At 32.1% G+C, this 12,888-nt stretch overlaps 1 protein-coding gene across 2 annotated transcripts in view; it reads left to right on the top strand.

Moving 5' to 3' along the window:
* Nucleotides 1–12,888, top strand: part of TMTC2 (transmembrane O-mannosyltransferase targeting cadherins 2) — a 441,683-nt gene that overhangs the window by 270,463 nt on the left and 158,332 nt on the right. For both annotated transcript variants that reach the window (XM_021675289.2, XM_012442083.3), the window contains one exon: nt 285–363. In XM_021675289.2, coding sequence (XP_021530964.2) covers nt 285–363 — 79 coding nt within the window. The remainder of the gene's footprint in view (nt 1–284; nt 364–12,888) is intronic.

The raw sequence follows: 12,888 nt of genomic DNA, 5'->3' as shown, positions 1-12,888 counted from the left end.
TAGTTTTTACAGTTGAATAATCTGTATGAACTAGAAAATTTGTATTAAAAGAGCATTGCTAACATTCAATGCCTCGTTAAGCTATGGCATTCTTCACTGACTGGGCTGAGTATTTTCATTGGTGGAATTGAGATAGTATGTCACAAAAGGACAGCTCAATTATTTTCCTCTATGGAAACAACAGTGGATGGTTTTAACTTTGGAAGAATGTTATTATCTTATTTATAATGAAGATCTCTGCATATTAGTGATGATTTATCTCTTTTTTTTGTTTCATAAATTAGGAGGCCCTTAGTGTATACAAGGAAGCAATTCAGAAAATGCCAAGGCAGTTTGCCCCACAGAGCTTGTACAACATGATGGGTAAGTAAAACATCAGTATTTTAAATTGATATTTCAGGGACCTGTAATGGAATTCTAATAAATCATATTAATCCTCACAAAGAAACATTCACAATCTGGCATCATACTCAAATTCTGACACAGCATATTTATTCTGACATTACAAATAAATGCATTAATGCAGCAATTCCAAAGACATTGGTCATATCCCAGAATTATTTCAAGGGACTCTCAGAATTATCTGGGTATTGAATATTAGCTAGACCCTAGAGATTGTAAAAATAATCTACATATGTGCAATTTTTCAATAATGGTTAGTGATGAATCAAGTATACATTAATTTTAGTAGGTTTATCAAATTCATGATAATTTTTATCATATTATTTTCTTAATCAGAAGATTCCCAAAACTAAACATGCTATGACAGAGAGATTAACGAACTCTGATGCTTGTAAAATAAGATAAATGAGCCAAATGTGTGGTTTTCATTAATGAGCACTTGGATTTCAGTAGAACTTTTCAGAGTAGTATGTTAGAGTAAAAACGAGATTATACAGACTGTTAATGTGCTATAACAGTTATTCTATGTTTTATGTTGAATAATTAGCTTAATTCTCATTAATCAGAAACTATATAAATCTGGGGCATGGATTTTTCTAGGTATAAGAGGTGAAGAATGAGAAATTATAATAAAATATCCTACTTATCATCTGTGATTGATCCCTGCCCGCCTTGTGGTAAATTGTTGCCACAGCTGTTTGATCGTGGTTACGACTGCAAACTACATATTCAGCATTTCACACTTGGAAAAAGATCCCTAAAGTAAGGTGGCCTAATGATTGATTAATATTGCTGCTTGGAGATAATAAGGAGAAGAGAAGCATTTACTTTTGTCCTCAAATCAAATATTTCTTTTTTTCCAAGCACAAAATGCAAACTCAGATTTTCCCTTTTCATTAAACCTGCTTAAGTTGTTTAATATTTCTAGGCCTCTCTCATGCATAGAAAAATAAATGAGATTAGACTATATAATCTCCAGGATTATTGTACACTTCTACATTCTATAATTGGAGGAATTTAATAGTAGCTACGTCTTGAGCACAGAAAAAAATCCCAAGCTCTCCCAAACTACAAAATACATACTTGGCAAGAGCACTCATGTTCTCTTTTTTCCAAAGGACAGAAAATTTAGAAATAGTTTAGAGATAGAATGGAGCACTTGTCTGTAAACAGAAAAACAAAATTATTTAGAAGAGGTTAAAATATTTATTCCATGTCTGTAGGAATCTCACCCCCAATTTGCCTGTGCAGCAGTAGAGTGATTGAATGTCATATTAAAAAGCACACTGGAGTGTTTTTTTAGTTGTCATTTTTTTCTTCTTTGGTATAATTACTAAAAGGTAAAATTTAGCTTCATTAACTATATTCTTGCCATTACATTTTTATAAATTAAAACAATGCATTTCACTATCCAGCATTTTACCATCATTCTATCTATACTAATGAAATATACATGTCCATAAATCATCTGCTTAGGATATGTAGATTTATGAATTGAATTAACATTTTTACTTTAATGGCAGATGTTTTTTGCATTAAAATAAATACTGAAAGAATTGCTTTCTCTAGCTTTGATTTTAGCTTATTATTTTATTCTTAATTTTAGTGCTTGCAAGTCCTTATTCCCAATTTTCCTCAGTTATCAAATAAGACATCTTTCTTTAAATTAGTATAGGTCTCTAAAATTCTTGGCAACAGCCTGTACGTAGTATATTTGTTGTTGTTGTTGTTAATTGGAAGTGGTGATGTTCACCAGAGTTAGCTATTTCAAACATTCATTCAATTATTTTATGCTAATAAATTTGAAAATTCAGCCAGTACCTTGGGATCTGTCTCTCATATGGTTACACAGATGCTCAGCTCACACAGGCAGCAAAAGATAAGTGTGTCCCTGGGGGTTATTGCTTAATCTTTTGTCTTATTTTCCATTAGAGAAGGAGATGGTTGCTTTGTCCAGATGCTGAAAAGCACCCTCACAATTTTTAAAAGGAAGTTCTTAATATTTAACATTCCTGATTTTTTCTATGATTATGGTGGCTTCCTTCTATTTAATTTTATGTCAAGGTCTGTTAGCCGATCAGGTTTTATAGTTCCAGTTGTTTAGGAAACTATAATTTTCTCAGAGAGTGAATTCACCTCCTAATCAAAATGGGTTAAATCCCCCAAGTGTTTGCTTTGACTCCTAATACATTTTGATTAGCCTCCATTTGACGAGAAAAAAAAAAATGACCCAGGAGATAAGCTGCCCTATCAGTTCATCAGTTTCATTAGTCTGTCAGCATGTGCTGATTATCCTATCAAGTTTATCAACAACCTTGAATGTGTTTTCTAATTCACACATTTACATATTATTAGAACCCTTTAGGGATCAGTGATGGATTATAATGTCTGGCTAGATTTAGCCTGTAAGTGTTCATTTTTCTCATGTCTCATTTATTTACCCCTTCACAACCACTACCCCCAAGCACTTGTGTGTAGATATACAAGCATTATGGGTTTTTTTCCTATTTTTTTTCCTTTTCTTTGGAGGTTAAAAGAAATAAAGGAGTGTGTGTGAAAAAATACAATTATATTTTAATGTGATTATTAGTGTAATACTAAATCCACTGCAGTTGCTTTTGTTAGAAAACACTCTAGTCCTTTGAATTTAGTCTCCTCTTGAACATTTTATGAAAAACATATTACATGCCGTATGCTACATGCCAGTTGACTTATTCTGAATGCCAAATGAATGTGTTTTTCCTATTTGTGTATTAATAGAAAATAACAAGTTTGATTAATTTACCAACTTAAATTTTCCATATTTTAAAACTATTAATTTATTTTTATTGTGGTTGTTTATAAGTAAATTTTTTTAAGTGTTTAAAAACCTATTCTCATTTATCCTCTTCAATTTCATAGGAACAAGTGTTTGAGTAACAATAATTGAGAAGTACCTTCCCATCCTGAATTAGGTGAATTACAAACACACATTAAAAACATAAACAGATAATAAATACTATTTTATAAACAAAAGCTAGAATTTTACTTAGATGCTTATAATTAGGAAGATGAGAGAATACATGAAATATTAAGAGACCAAATCACAAAATGTGTGTTAAATTGCTCATAGCCAGTTGTGTGACTTAATACTGTGGACCTCATTTCCGCTTGAGAAAACAGGTTAGATTAAATTGAGATTCACCCTAAGGTAGTCCCTGAAATCAGATAGCCTGGATTCCAATGACGACTTTGACACTTTCTCCCTGAGCATTCTTGGGCAAATTACTTAACAGAAGCCTCAGTTTCCCTTTCATACAATTATTGTAATAGTAGTATCAGTTGGAGGATTGATTAACATGATAAATTTAAAAAGATAAAACATATTGGTCCAACTGCCTAATGTAATTAAGTGTTTTATAATAGGACTCTCCGTTGTAATTATCATTTCTGTAGGCCTTTAAACTCCAAAAGTTGATTGTATTCTCTGTCACTTTTTTTGTATTTAGCAATGTAAATATGACTACTTCATTTATAAGATTTTTGGCATCAGTATGCCTTGTGGTCACCACACTCCATTAGAGATTCTGTTTAGTTCTATCCTATTTGGATTTGCTGTGTTTTTTTCTCCAGGCTCACTTCCCCTTTTCTCTCAGTAACTACAGTCAAAATCCTTCTCTTACCATTAGTTGTATTAACCAAAATCAAAACAGTGTATTTCTTTGTTGCCCGTTAACTTGGTTTCATTAATAGAGTGCTTCCTCCAGATTAAAATTCTCATATGTAGGCTAGAGTTTTTTTTCTTTTCCTGTCATGATGTATTTTTCATCTAGACCTAACCAAAATTATTATTTATTCTATCACTCAGAGGCATTTATTGGATCTCAATTTCTCTTTTCTTCTGAAGTTATAGATGTATTTTAGAATCATAGAATGTTAAAGATAGAAGACTCACATCTTAAAAGCCCTTATAAAATAATCTCTTTTATTTTTTAATATAAAAATTAACACCTCCATCATTTTATGAAGTTCAGATTTACAATTCATATTAGAACACAAGAGTATAGTTTCTTGACTTAAATTCAAATGCTTTTTCTGCTTAGTCTTTCTGTGTTACCAAAACTATTACATTTTTTTACCATGTCACAATAGTTTTCCTTTGCACTTAAAAATTAGCAAAAATTAAATATATAAAAACCTCTTCTTCAGTTTTACTATAAAGAATAAAACAGCTGCAAAATACATTAGGTATACTGAATATTTAAAAAAATTTAATGCGGGATAATTTCTCAACACTCTCAGTTTTTCTCTTTTCTCCATAATTGTTTATTTCTCCTATTATCTCTACTTAAGTATTACTTTTGAGTAATCTTAAGGGATTATAGGAAACTAAATTAGGCTGCAATGTCCAATTATTTTTATCTGTTTGAGCTCTTCCAATCCCAAAGGTCGTTTTAAACCTATTTACTGTTTAAAATAAAACGACTTGGCTTTCTCAATGCAAAGTAATTGTTGGGTTTAATTATACAAGCAATTTGCGTCGTTTCATCTTGGTAATATATCTTGAGAACAAAAGCGCATAACGTATTATATGGAGTAAGAGAGAACCTAGGGTAACTGTCTTGTCATTTCAGTCTGTAATAACTGTTTAGAATAACCTCTGTATGCGAAAAAAAAATTAAGTCACAAGTGCTGGGATGGCAGAGAGGCAGCAGACATATGAAATGGAAATAGTCGACATAGTTCTTGCTCTCAGAGAACTTCCTGGGAGAGTTCATGGTTGGTCCAGAGCTCTTTAGGGCCTCTCTGTAGTAAGTAAATGCCTATAAATAAAATGGAATACTATTACTCTAACCTTGAAAATATTTTGTCTGTAGACTCTACTATGTTGACTAAAGAAAACCAACAAGAGAAACTCAAGCTTTTTAATTTCTAATGTGAGTGATGCTAGTATCACAATTCACATACATATTCATAATTTCCTATTCTCTAAAATGTGTGTTTATGATGGGCAATATGCATTTATCTTAGGGAGAGATTCTTTTTTTCCAGGAGAAATGTGTGATAATCGTCCATTGCTTTTTATGATCTTATTTGCCTTTATTTTCATCATACTGTTCTGATTCTCTTATGTTAATCTCTTGTTTTATATATCCCTTTTAGTTTTTAGTCCCAGCTCAGTATTGGGAAATATATTTTCCTCCATCAGCCTTCAGCTAATAAGGCTTTTACTTAAATAGATTAGAAATCGAAAAAATGTTTTCTCCCTGTATCTTCAATTAGAAGGAGGAACATTTTGATTTAATTTTCAGCTTTTTACAACAGCTCTTTAATTATGAGGTATTTTTTCAATTTTATTTGTCCATTCACAGGGAATGAGGAAGAAAAACAATAGGAAACAAAAAATGAATTTATTGGGGCAGTTTTTTGTGTAAAAATCTTGCATGAATTTTAGAATTGTATTTTTGAGAAAGAAACTTGTGATATGAACGAGTTAAGTATCGCAAATAGCAACAAGTGATCTTTAGGTTTTTAAACTATTTTTTAGGTGAGAAGAACTGACAAATCCACCTTCTGAAAACAAAATGCAAACATTCTCGCTCTTACATGCAAATTCTGCTTTAGGTCTGTACATTATGTGCTGAGTTCAGTCTGCAGAATGAGTATAAAGGAAGTCTGTTTCTTTCTCAGCCTTCTGTGTGGCTTGTGCTTAACTAAATCATTTATTTTTGTTGGATTCTTCTGTGTTTGTATGTGTGTGTGTGTGTTTACTTCACCTTGCTTCAGAATATATTTAAAGTGGGGATATTCAGAGTAAACTTTCGACATGATGGTTTACATGCTTAACGTTTCCTCCTGTGTTTAGTTGTTCTTAAGTGGATTGCTCAAGGCATTTAGCATGCTGACTGTGAAAGAGATGGTTTTTAACTGTGTGAGATTTGAACTTTCACATCTTTCAAGTGTGGAAGCATTAACACTCCAGTAGTGTTAAGCTTTTTATACCACCTGCTTCCCCTGTTTTGAGTTCTGCTGATTTTCCTGTGATTGCTTCCATTGGCACTCTTGAAAATCAATGAGGTAATCCTACAAATATGAATATGACCATATAACTGGATTAGTCATTAGCCTATGAAATCCGAAAAGAATATGAACTTCTAAATTTTTAAGATAACTCTCTTTATTTCATTTCATTTTTCCATTTTCAGAAAGGATACAACCAGGAGACCAATGCCAGGTTTTCAGAGTTTGACAGTCTGGAAAGGCAAAATATAGATTTGAGAGATTTTAGAAGAATACTTTGAAGATTATATGTCAGCAAGATAAGGAAATCATCAGTGTTTGGCTGTGTATCAAAAATAATGATATATAAAATTTATGAGCAAAAAAATATAATTTTTTCTCCTAAAACTTTATTTCTCATTTAAAAAAACAGTAGTTTTTAAAAAAATTTATTTTTCTACCTTTTACACTTGATATAAACTCTACATTATGTACTACCATTACAGACGTTAATTTGCTAGGCATTAGTCTGTACACTACGAAGGCCAGCATCCAGCTCAGCTGCATTAAGTAGGTAATATATTTTGTTTAAAGTTTCAATTAAACCCAGGGCCAGAAGATATATAGCCCCTACGGGGAGTTTGAACACTTTAATGCCAATAGTAGGATTGCCTAAGGATCATGTGTAGGTCTAAATGTCACTTGCTTTCCTGGAAATATGATATGAGACAGTTGATTATATTTCATTGCTGTTAAAACCACAAGAGGCCACCTGTTACATTAATCCATCCTCCTGCCAGTTTTGTGGTGAAGAAAAAGATCGAAGCTTAAAAACTTTGTATTTAAATTGAATTATAAGGGAATGAATATACTCAAATTAATACCTAATTATATCCTTCTTATTCTCTGATTCTCAAATAGTTTCAGTATGTTCTGCTCAAAAAAATTTGTTTTCAGCCTGGGCATGGTGACTCATGCCTGTAATCCCAGCACCTTGGGAGCCCAAGGTGAGAGAATTGCTTGAACCCAGGAGTTCGAGACTAGCCTGGTCAACATGGTGAAACTCCATCTCTACCCACCCACACCCAAGATACACACACCTGTTTTCTGAGACTTTAATAGAAATAAATGAAAAAAGTATGTATTGTAATCTTTAACTGGGGCAATACATGTGGAGTAAAACTTTCACTCAGTAGTAAATACAGGTTGGATTTTAATTTAGAAAACTGAGGTAATTTTGTGTTACACCTGGGAAAGTCATTAACTGGATTTCAAAATCTAACATTCTAAACGATGCTGACAGTGATGTCAGTAAGATGAAATAGACATAGTCATGTGGAAGAAGATAATTTTGTGTGAAGGATACAATCTTGAAAATCAATGTCAAGGACATGAGAAGTTATTCTTGTACATCTTTAGAATAGGCAACTGTACGAGTAGAAAGGTGTGATAACTTTCTCAGTCATCATAAGGGTCATGGCCAAGACTCCTATAACAAGACAGGTTAACTTGACAAGAGCATAACAAATTTATTTAATCATAGTTTTACATGACAGAGGAGCCTTCAGAAATGAAGATCAAAGACCTAGAGAAAACCACCTATTTCATGCATAGGTTTGACGAAGCATGGACAGCCTTATAGAAGTGTGATTGGACAAAAGGGTGTGATCCTAGTGGTAATAGACTGAGTGGGGAACCCCAACAAGACCTGTCTGTTCAGATTTTTCTTGGCCTTTCTGTGTAGCATTCCTTCCCTCAAGATATGGGGCAGCACCCCTTTGGAATGAGGGTCTTCATTCCAAAGGGAGAGGGGAGAGGGAGGAAGTGATCTTTCTACATTTTGTGCCCTGCTGTGGGGGAGAAGAGTTCTAATTTCTGTGATTCACTTTGGGGAAGAGTATCTATGACTGGTATCCATGACTTGTTTTAGGGGAGACAGACAACTGGGAGACAGGAGGACAGGAGAAGTTCAGAAAGACTTTGTTTCCTTGATAGATATTAGAAGGCTTTGTCTGCCTAGTGTCTTTTAGTTCAAAGCATTTCACATGCAAAGGTGCTGTACTTTGGGGTATTGTGCTCAGAGCCGTAACACATGAAATGTAAATTAAGTTTAAAATTAAATACATTACTAATTGTATGTATTTTGCTGTGTTGTCAAGTCTGATTTTCCTAATAAGTAAGGGAAAGTTGTTTTCTATATAAAAACCTCATTTAACTCTTCCACTGAGCTGTCATTTAGTTTTAATTTTATCTACACTGATAGAAGCCATCACCATATTCACTTGATCTTAGCCAAAAGGCTGAGAAGCAATAACTGCTGCCATATTCAAATTAAATAAAGAATGAAAATAGAACATGCAGAGTTTTATTTCAGAATGCATCATTTTTGCCAACATGTTAATTATGGGAATGGGATTTTTGTGGATTATTTGAGAATCTTATCCTCAAGTATTCATTAAAAGTTGGATGAATTTTTCAATATGTGGTATGCCTTAGTAATTCACATTAATATAACAATTTATAATATAAATAAATTATTCATTGCCTATTATGGGGATATATTGCTTGACTCAGGAATACACATGAAATATATTCCTAAAAAGATCTCTGTTGAGTTGAAAAGCCTTGCATTATACTCTTTTGACTCAGGACAGTGCTTTTTCATTTATCGTCTTCCTGTAACTATTCAACTCCTGTTTCTCTGAATACTATTTTCATTAATTCTTTCCAGGCTAGTGTAGTAGTCACTCATTTTTTTTTTCCTTTTTCTGGTATAAAGCTTTCTTTGTTAAAAAATAATAAGGCAATTTAGCACTTCTTTGCATGTTTCTAATTTTCACTAATTATCTCAGTTTTATTTAACCATTTTATTTACTCCATTTAAATTCTCCTGAAGACAGTATTACATTTTTGGGGAAAAGATCCTCACCTCTCCCAGCATACCCATGAAGATGCACACACACACACCCCACATGTGTGTGTGCGTGCACACACAGTCTCACGCTGTACTATGTGAAAATTCTGAGCACTTAATAGAATTGGCTTTGACATTTGTGGATTGATTATTCTAGTGATTTTATTTCTTTGAAAATATAAAGGAGATTGATTAGCCGAGAGAACTTCAGGATCTGTAGTTGCAAAGAGAGAAATATTTACACAGGTTTCTGGCCTTTATTCAAGTTAAAGTTTAATGGAACATCAGATGTTTCCTGTATATGACCTTATAATAGAAATTAGGAACTTTTTAAACTTTCACTGAAGTTTAACCTACTTCTTAAGAATCAATGTTATTCCTTAATGAAACACATATTTTTTTCCCTGTATTTCCTGTGTTTGCTTTAAAACTACACTTTCAGACTTCAGGAGTTTCCCCTTAAGTTTAATGCTGTAGGACTTGAAGAGTTGTATATTGAACCTTTTTATAACATTTCTCAAATTAAGACTTGGATAATATTACATTTTACTTTCAATACTGCTGTACAGTAGTCATTAAAGGATTTCCAATCAGAAGAAATTTATATGGGGCAACTTGTGTTATTTTTATAAGAATAAGATGACAATATTAGGATGGAGATATAAAAGTCACAAAATTTGACTTCTAAAAGTTTTAGCAAGTTTATGGCATAAATACACTTTCAAAAGGTAGACTCTAATGTTTCTTGTGTTTCTAATGCTTCTAAACACTGTGAAGTAAAAATGATCATTAAGATTACAGCAAGTTAACTCTTAATATAATCACCCTTATGTCATATGACTCCATCAGATAGCAGGTTCTGGAAAAAGGAATTATTTTGAAATTTCTCTTTAAGGACATACTTAGTAAAAATGTAACATCTAAATTCAAGTAGATACATAATATGATCAATTATCTGTCAGCTATTTATCGAGGACTCTCTGGAGCCAACACTTTCTAGACTTAGGTTGGAAGACAGAAAAACATGTAAAAGATTCTGTGTCCAGTTCCATGCATCTCATAGTCTAGTTTTATAGCAGAAGGATTATAATTGCTTATGTAGGTTTCATAAGTACATAAAAAGTGGGAGAGGGAGTTTGAATAAATCAAGAACTGAATACTATTCTTGAATGGGGAAACTCAATTTTGTAAAAATTCTCTTTTTCTCAAATTTACAGATTTTAATTTAATAGCAATAAACATTCTAAAAAGAATTTTATCAAAAATTTGACAAAAGGATTATAAAACAGTAAAATATAGCCAACAAGGTCTAAAGAAGAATAAAGGGCAAGACTTATTCTACTAGATACCCAAATAGTAGATGACGTGATTACAGCAATATTATACCCATATAAGAAAAGAAAACCGGAACAATAGGACAAAGTGGAGACCCTGGAAATAATAACAAACTGTTTAAGGTTGTCGTAGATAATAAATGTAGAACTAAATATTGGTCAGGGAAGGAGGAAATTTTTATAATGGTTGATCTAGACAACTGAGTAAATGTTTGGAAAATAATAAAATCAGATACTTGTCTCATGCCACATAGCAAAGTATATTACAAATGGAATGCACAGTTAGTTTTAATAATGAAACTATGTAATTAGAAAAGGATACATATCTCCATGATATAGAGAATAATGTTTTGTGTATAAAAGATCATTTAATAATATTTTATATAAAAGATAGTTCTGAGAATTCTCCTGCTCTACATTTATTCTGAAGTTGTAATAAGAGATGTGCTTTTAAAAGATAATTTTAAAACACCATGATAATTGTGGAAGTGTAGTACTATGTAAAAATGTTGGGAGGGGAATTTGAATAAACAACAAACTGAATACTGATTTCGAATGAGAAAACTGAATTTTGGGAAAATTGGCATAGTTTTATTTAAAATAACAAAATACTGGAAGGAACCTAGATGCTTAACGCTAGCAAAATATTTTGCTCTATAATTGATTTTTCAATATGTAAGTAAATTCTTGGAAAACACATCAAAACTTGCCAGTGGCTATCTATGGGTGCTAGAATTCTCTCCATCTTATAAAATTATGATCTTTTAGACATTCTTCAGTGAACAGGTATAATGTTTATAATTAGAAAACAGATTTATAATTATTAAAAGAAAGAACCAAGACTTGATCTAGATGCAGTCAATCTTGAATAGATCAACTAGAAATTATGAATGAGACAGAATATTTTAAACCAACTAGAATATTTTTACCTCTTTAGAAAATGAATAAATACAAATATCTGAGCACTGGTGAACCTAAAAATGATTATCCACTTTGGGAATTATGGAGTTATTTATTCTTAGCCCTATATGTTGTAAATGATAAAACTGAGGACCTGTGAAATCACTCATTTTTCTAAAACATACAGTTATTAGTGCCAAAATGAGAATTCAAAACCAAGCCATCTAAAATACTGTTTTGGTATTTATGTTTAATTTCCATGTGTTTGTGTAGTTTTAAAAATTCCTCGTTATTATTTCTAGTTTTATTCCATTGTGATCAGAGAATATACTTGATATAATTTCAGAATTTTTTAGTTTATTAAGACTGCTTTGTGGCATAATATATGGTCTATTCTTGAAAGTAATCCATGTGCTGAGGTGAAAAATGTGTATTTTGCAGCCATTGCAAGAAATGTTCTGTAAATATCTATTAGATCCATTTGCTCTATAGGGCAAATTAATCCCAGTGTTTCTTTGTTGACTTTCTTTCTGTGTGATATGTCCAGTGCAGAAAATTAGGTTTGAAGCCTCTAGCTATTACTGTATTGGGGTCTCTCCAGCTCTAATAATACTTGGTTTATATCTCTGGATTCTCCAGTGTTGGGTGCATATATATTTACAATTGTTATATCCTCTCCCCGAATTGACACCTGTATCATTATATAATGACCCTCCTTGTCTCTTTTTATAGTTTTTTTCTTGAAATCTACTTTGTCTGATGTAAGTATAGCTACCTCTGCTCTTTTTTGCTTTCAATTTGCATGGAATATCCTTTTCCATCCCTTCATTTCAGTCTATGTGTGTATTTATAGGTGAAGTGTGTTTCTTATACGCAAGAGATTGTTGTTGTTTTTTTGATTCAGCCACTCTGTTTTTATTGGACAATTTAGTCCATTTACATTCAATATTATTATTTATCAGTAAGGACTTACTCTTGCCATTTTGTTGTTTTCTGATTATTCTGTGGTCTTCGTTCTTTCCTTCCTTTTTGTCTTCCTTTTAGTAAGGGTGATTTTCTCTTGTTGTATGTTTTAGTTTCTTGCTTTTTATTTTTTGTGTATCTTTTGTATGATTTTAGTTTGAGGTTACAATGAAGCTTGCAAATAATATTTTATAACCTATTATGTTAAACTGATGACAAAAGTTTAAAATAATAGGTTATAAATGAGAGCAAAAATTTAACTGAGAGCAAAAAATTAATGAACAAGAAAACAGAAAACAAATAATAACTCTACACTTTAAATTTCATCCTGCTGGCCGGGCATGGTGGCTCATGTCTGTAATATCAGCACTTTGGGAGGCCGAGCCAGGCAGATCA

The sequence above is a fragment of the Aotus nancymaae genome, unplaced genomic scaffold (assembly GCF_030222135.1).
Source record: "Aotus nancymaae isolate 86718 unplaced genomic scaffold, 86718_ANA_hifiasm-v0.15.2.pri h1tg000016l, whole genome shotgun sequence".
NCBI classification, from domain to species: Eukaryota; Metazoa; Chordata; class Mammalia; order Primates; family Aotidae; genus Aotus; species Aotus nancymaae.
This window is presented reverse-complemented; position numbering and strand designations above follow the sequence as displayed.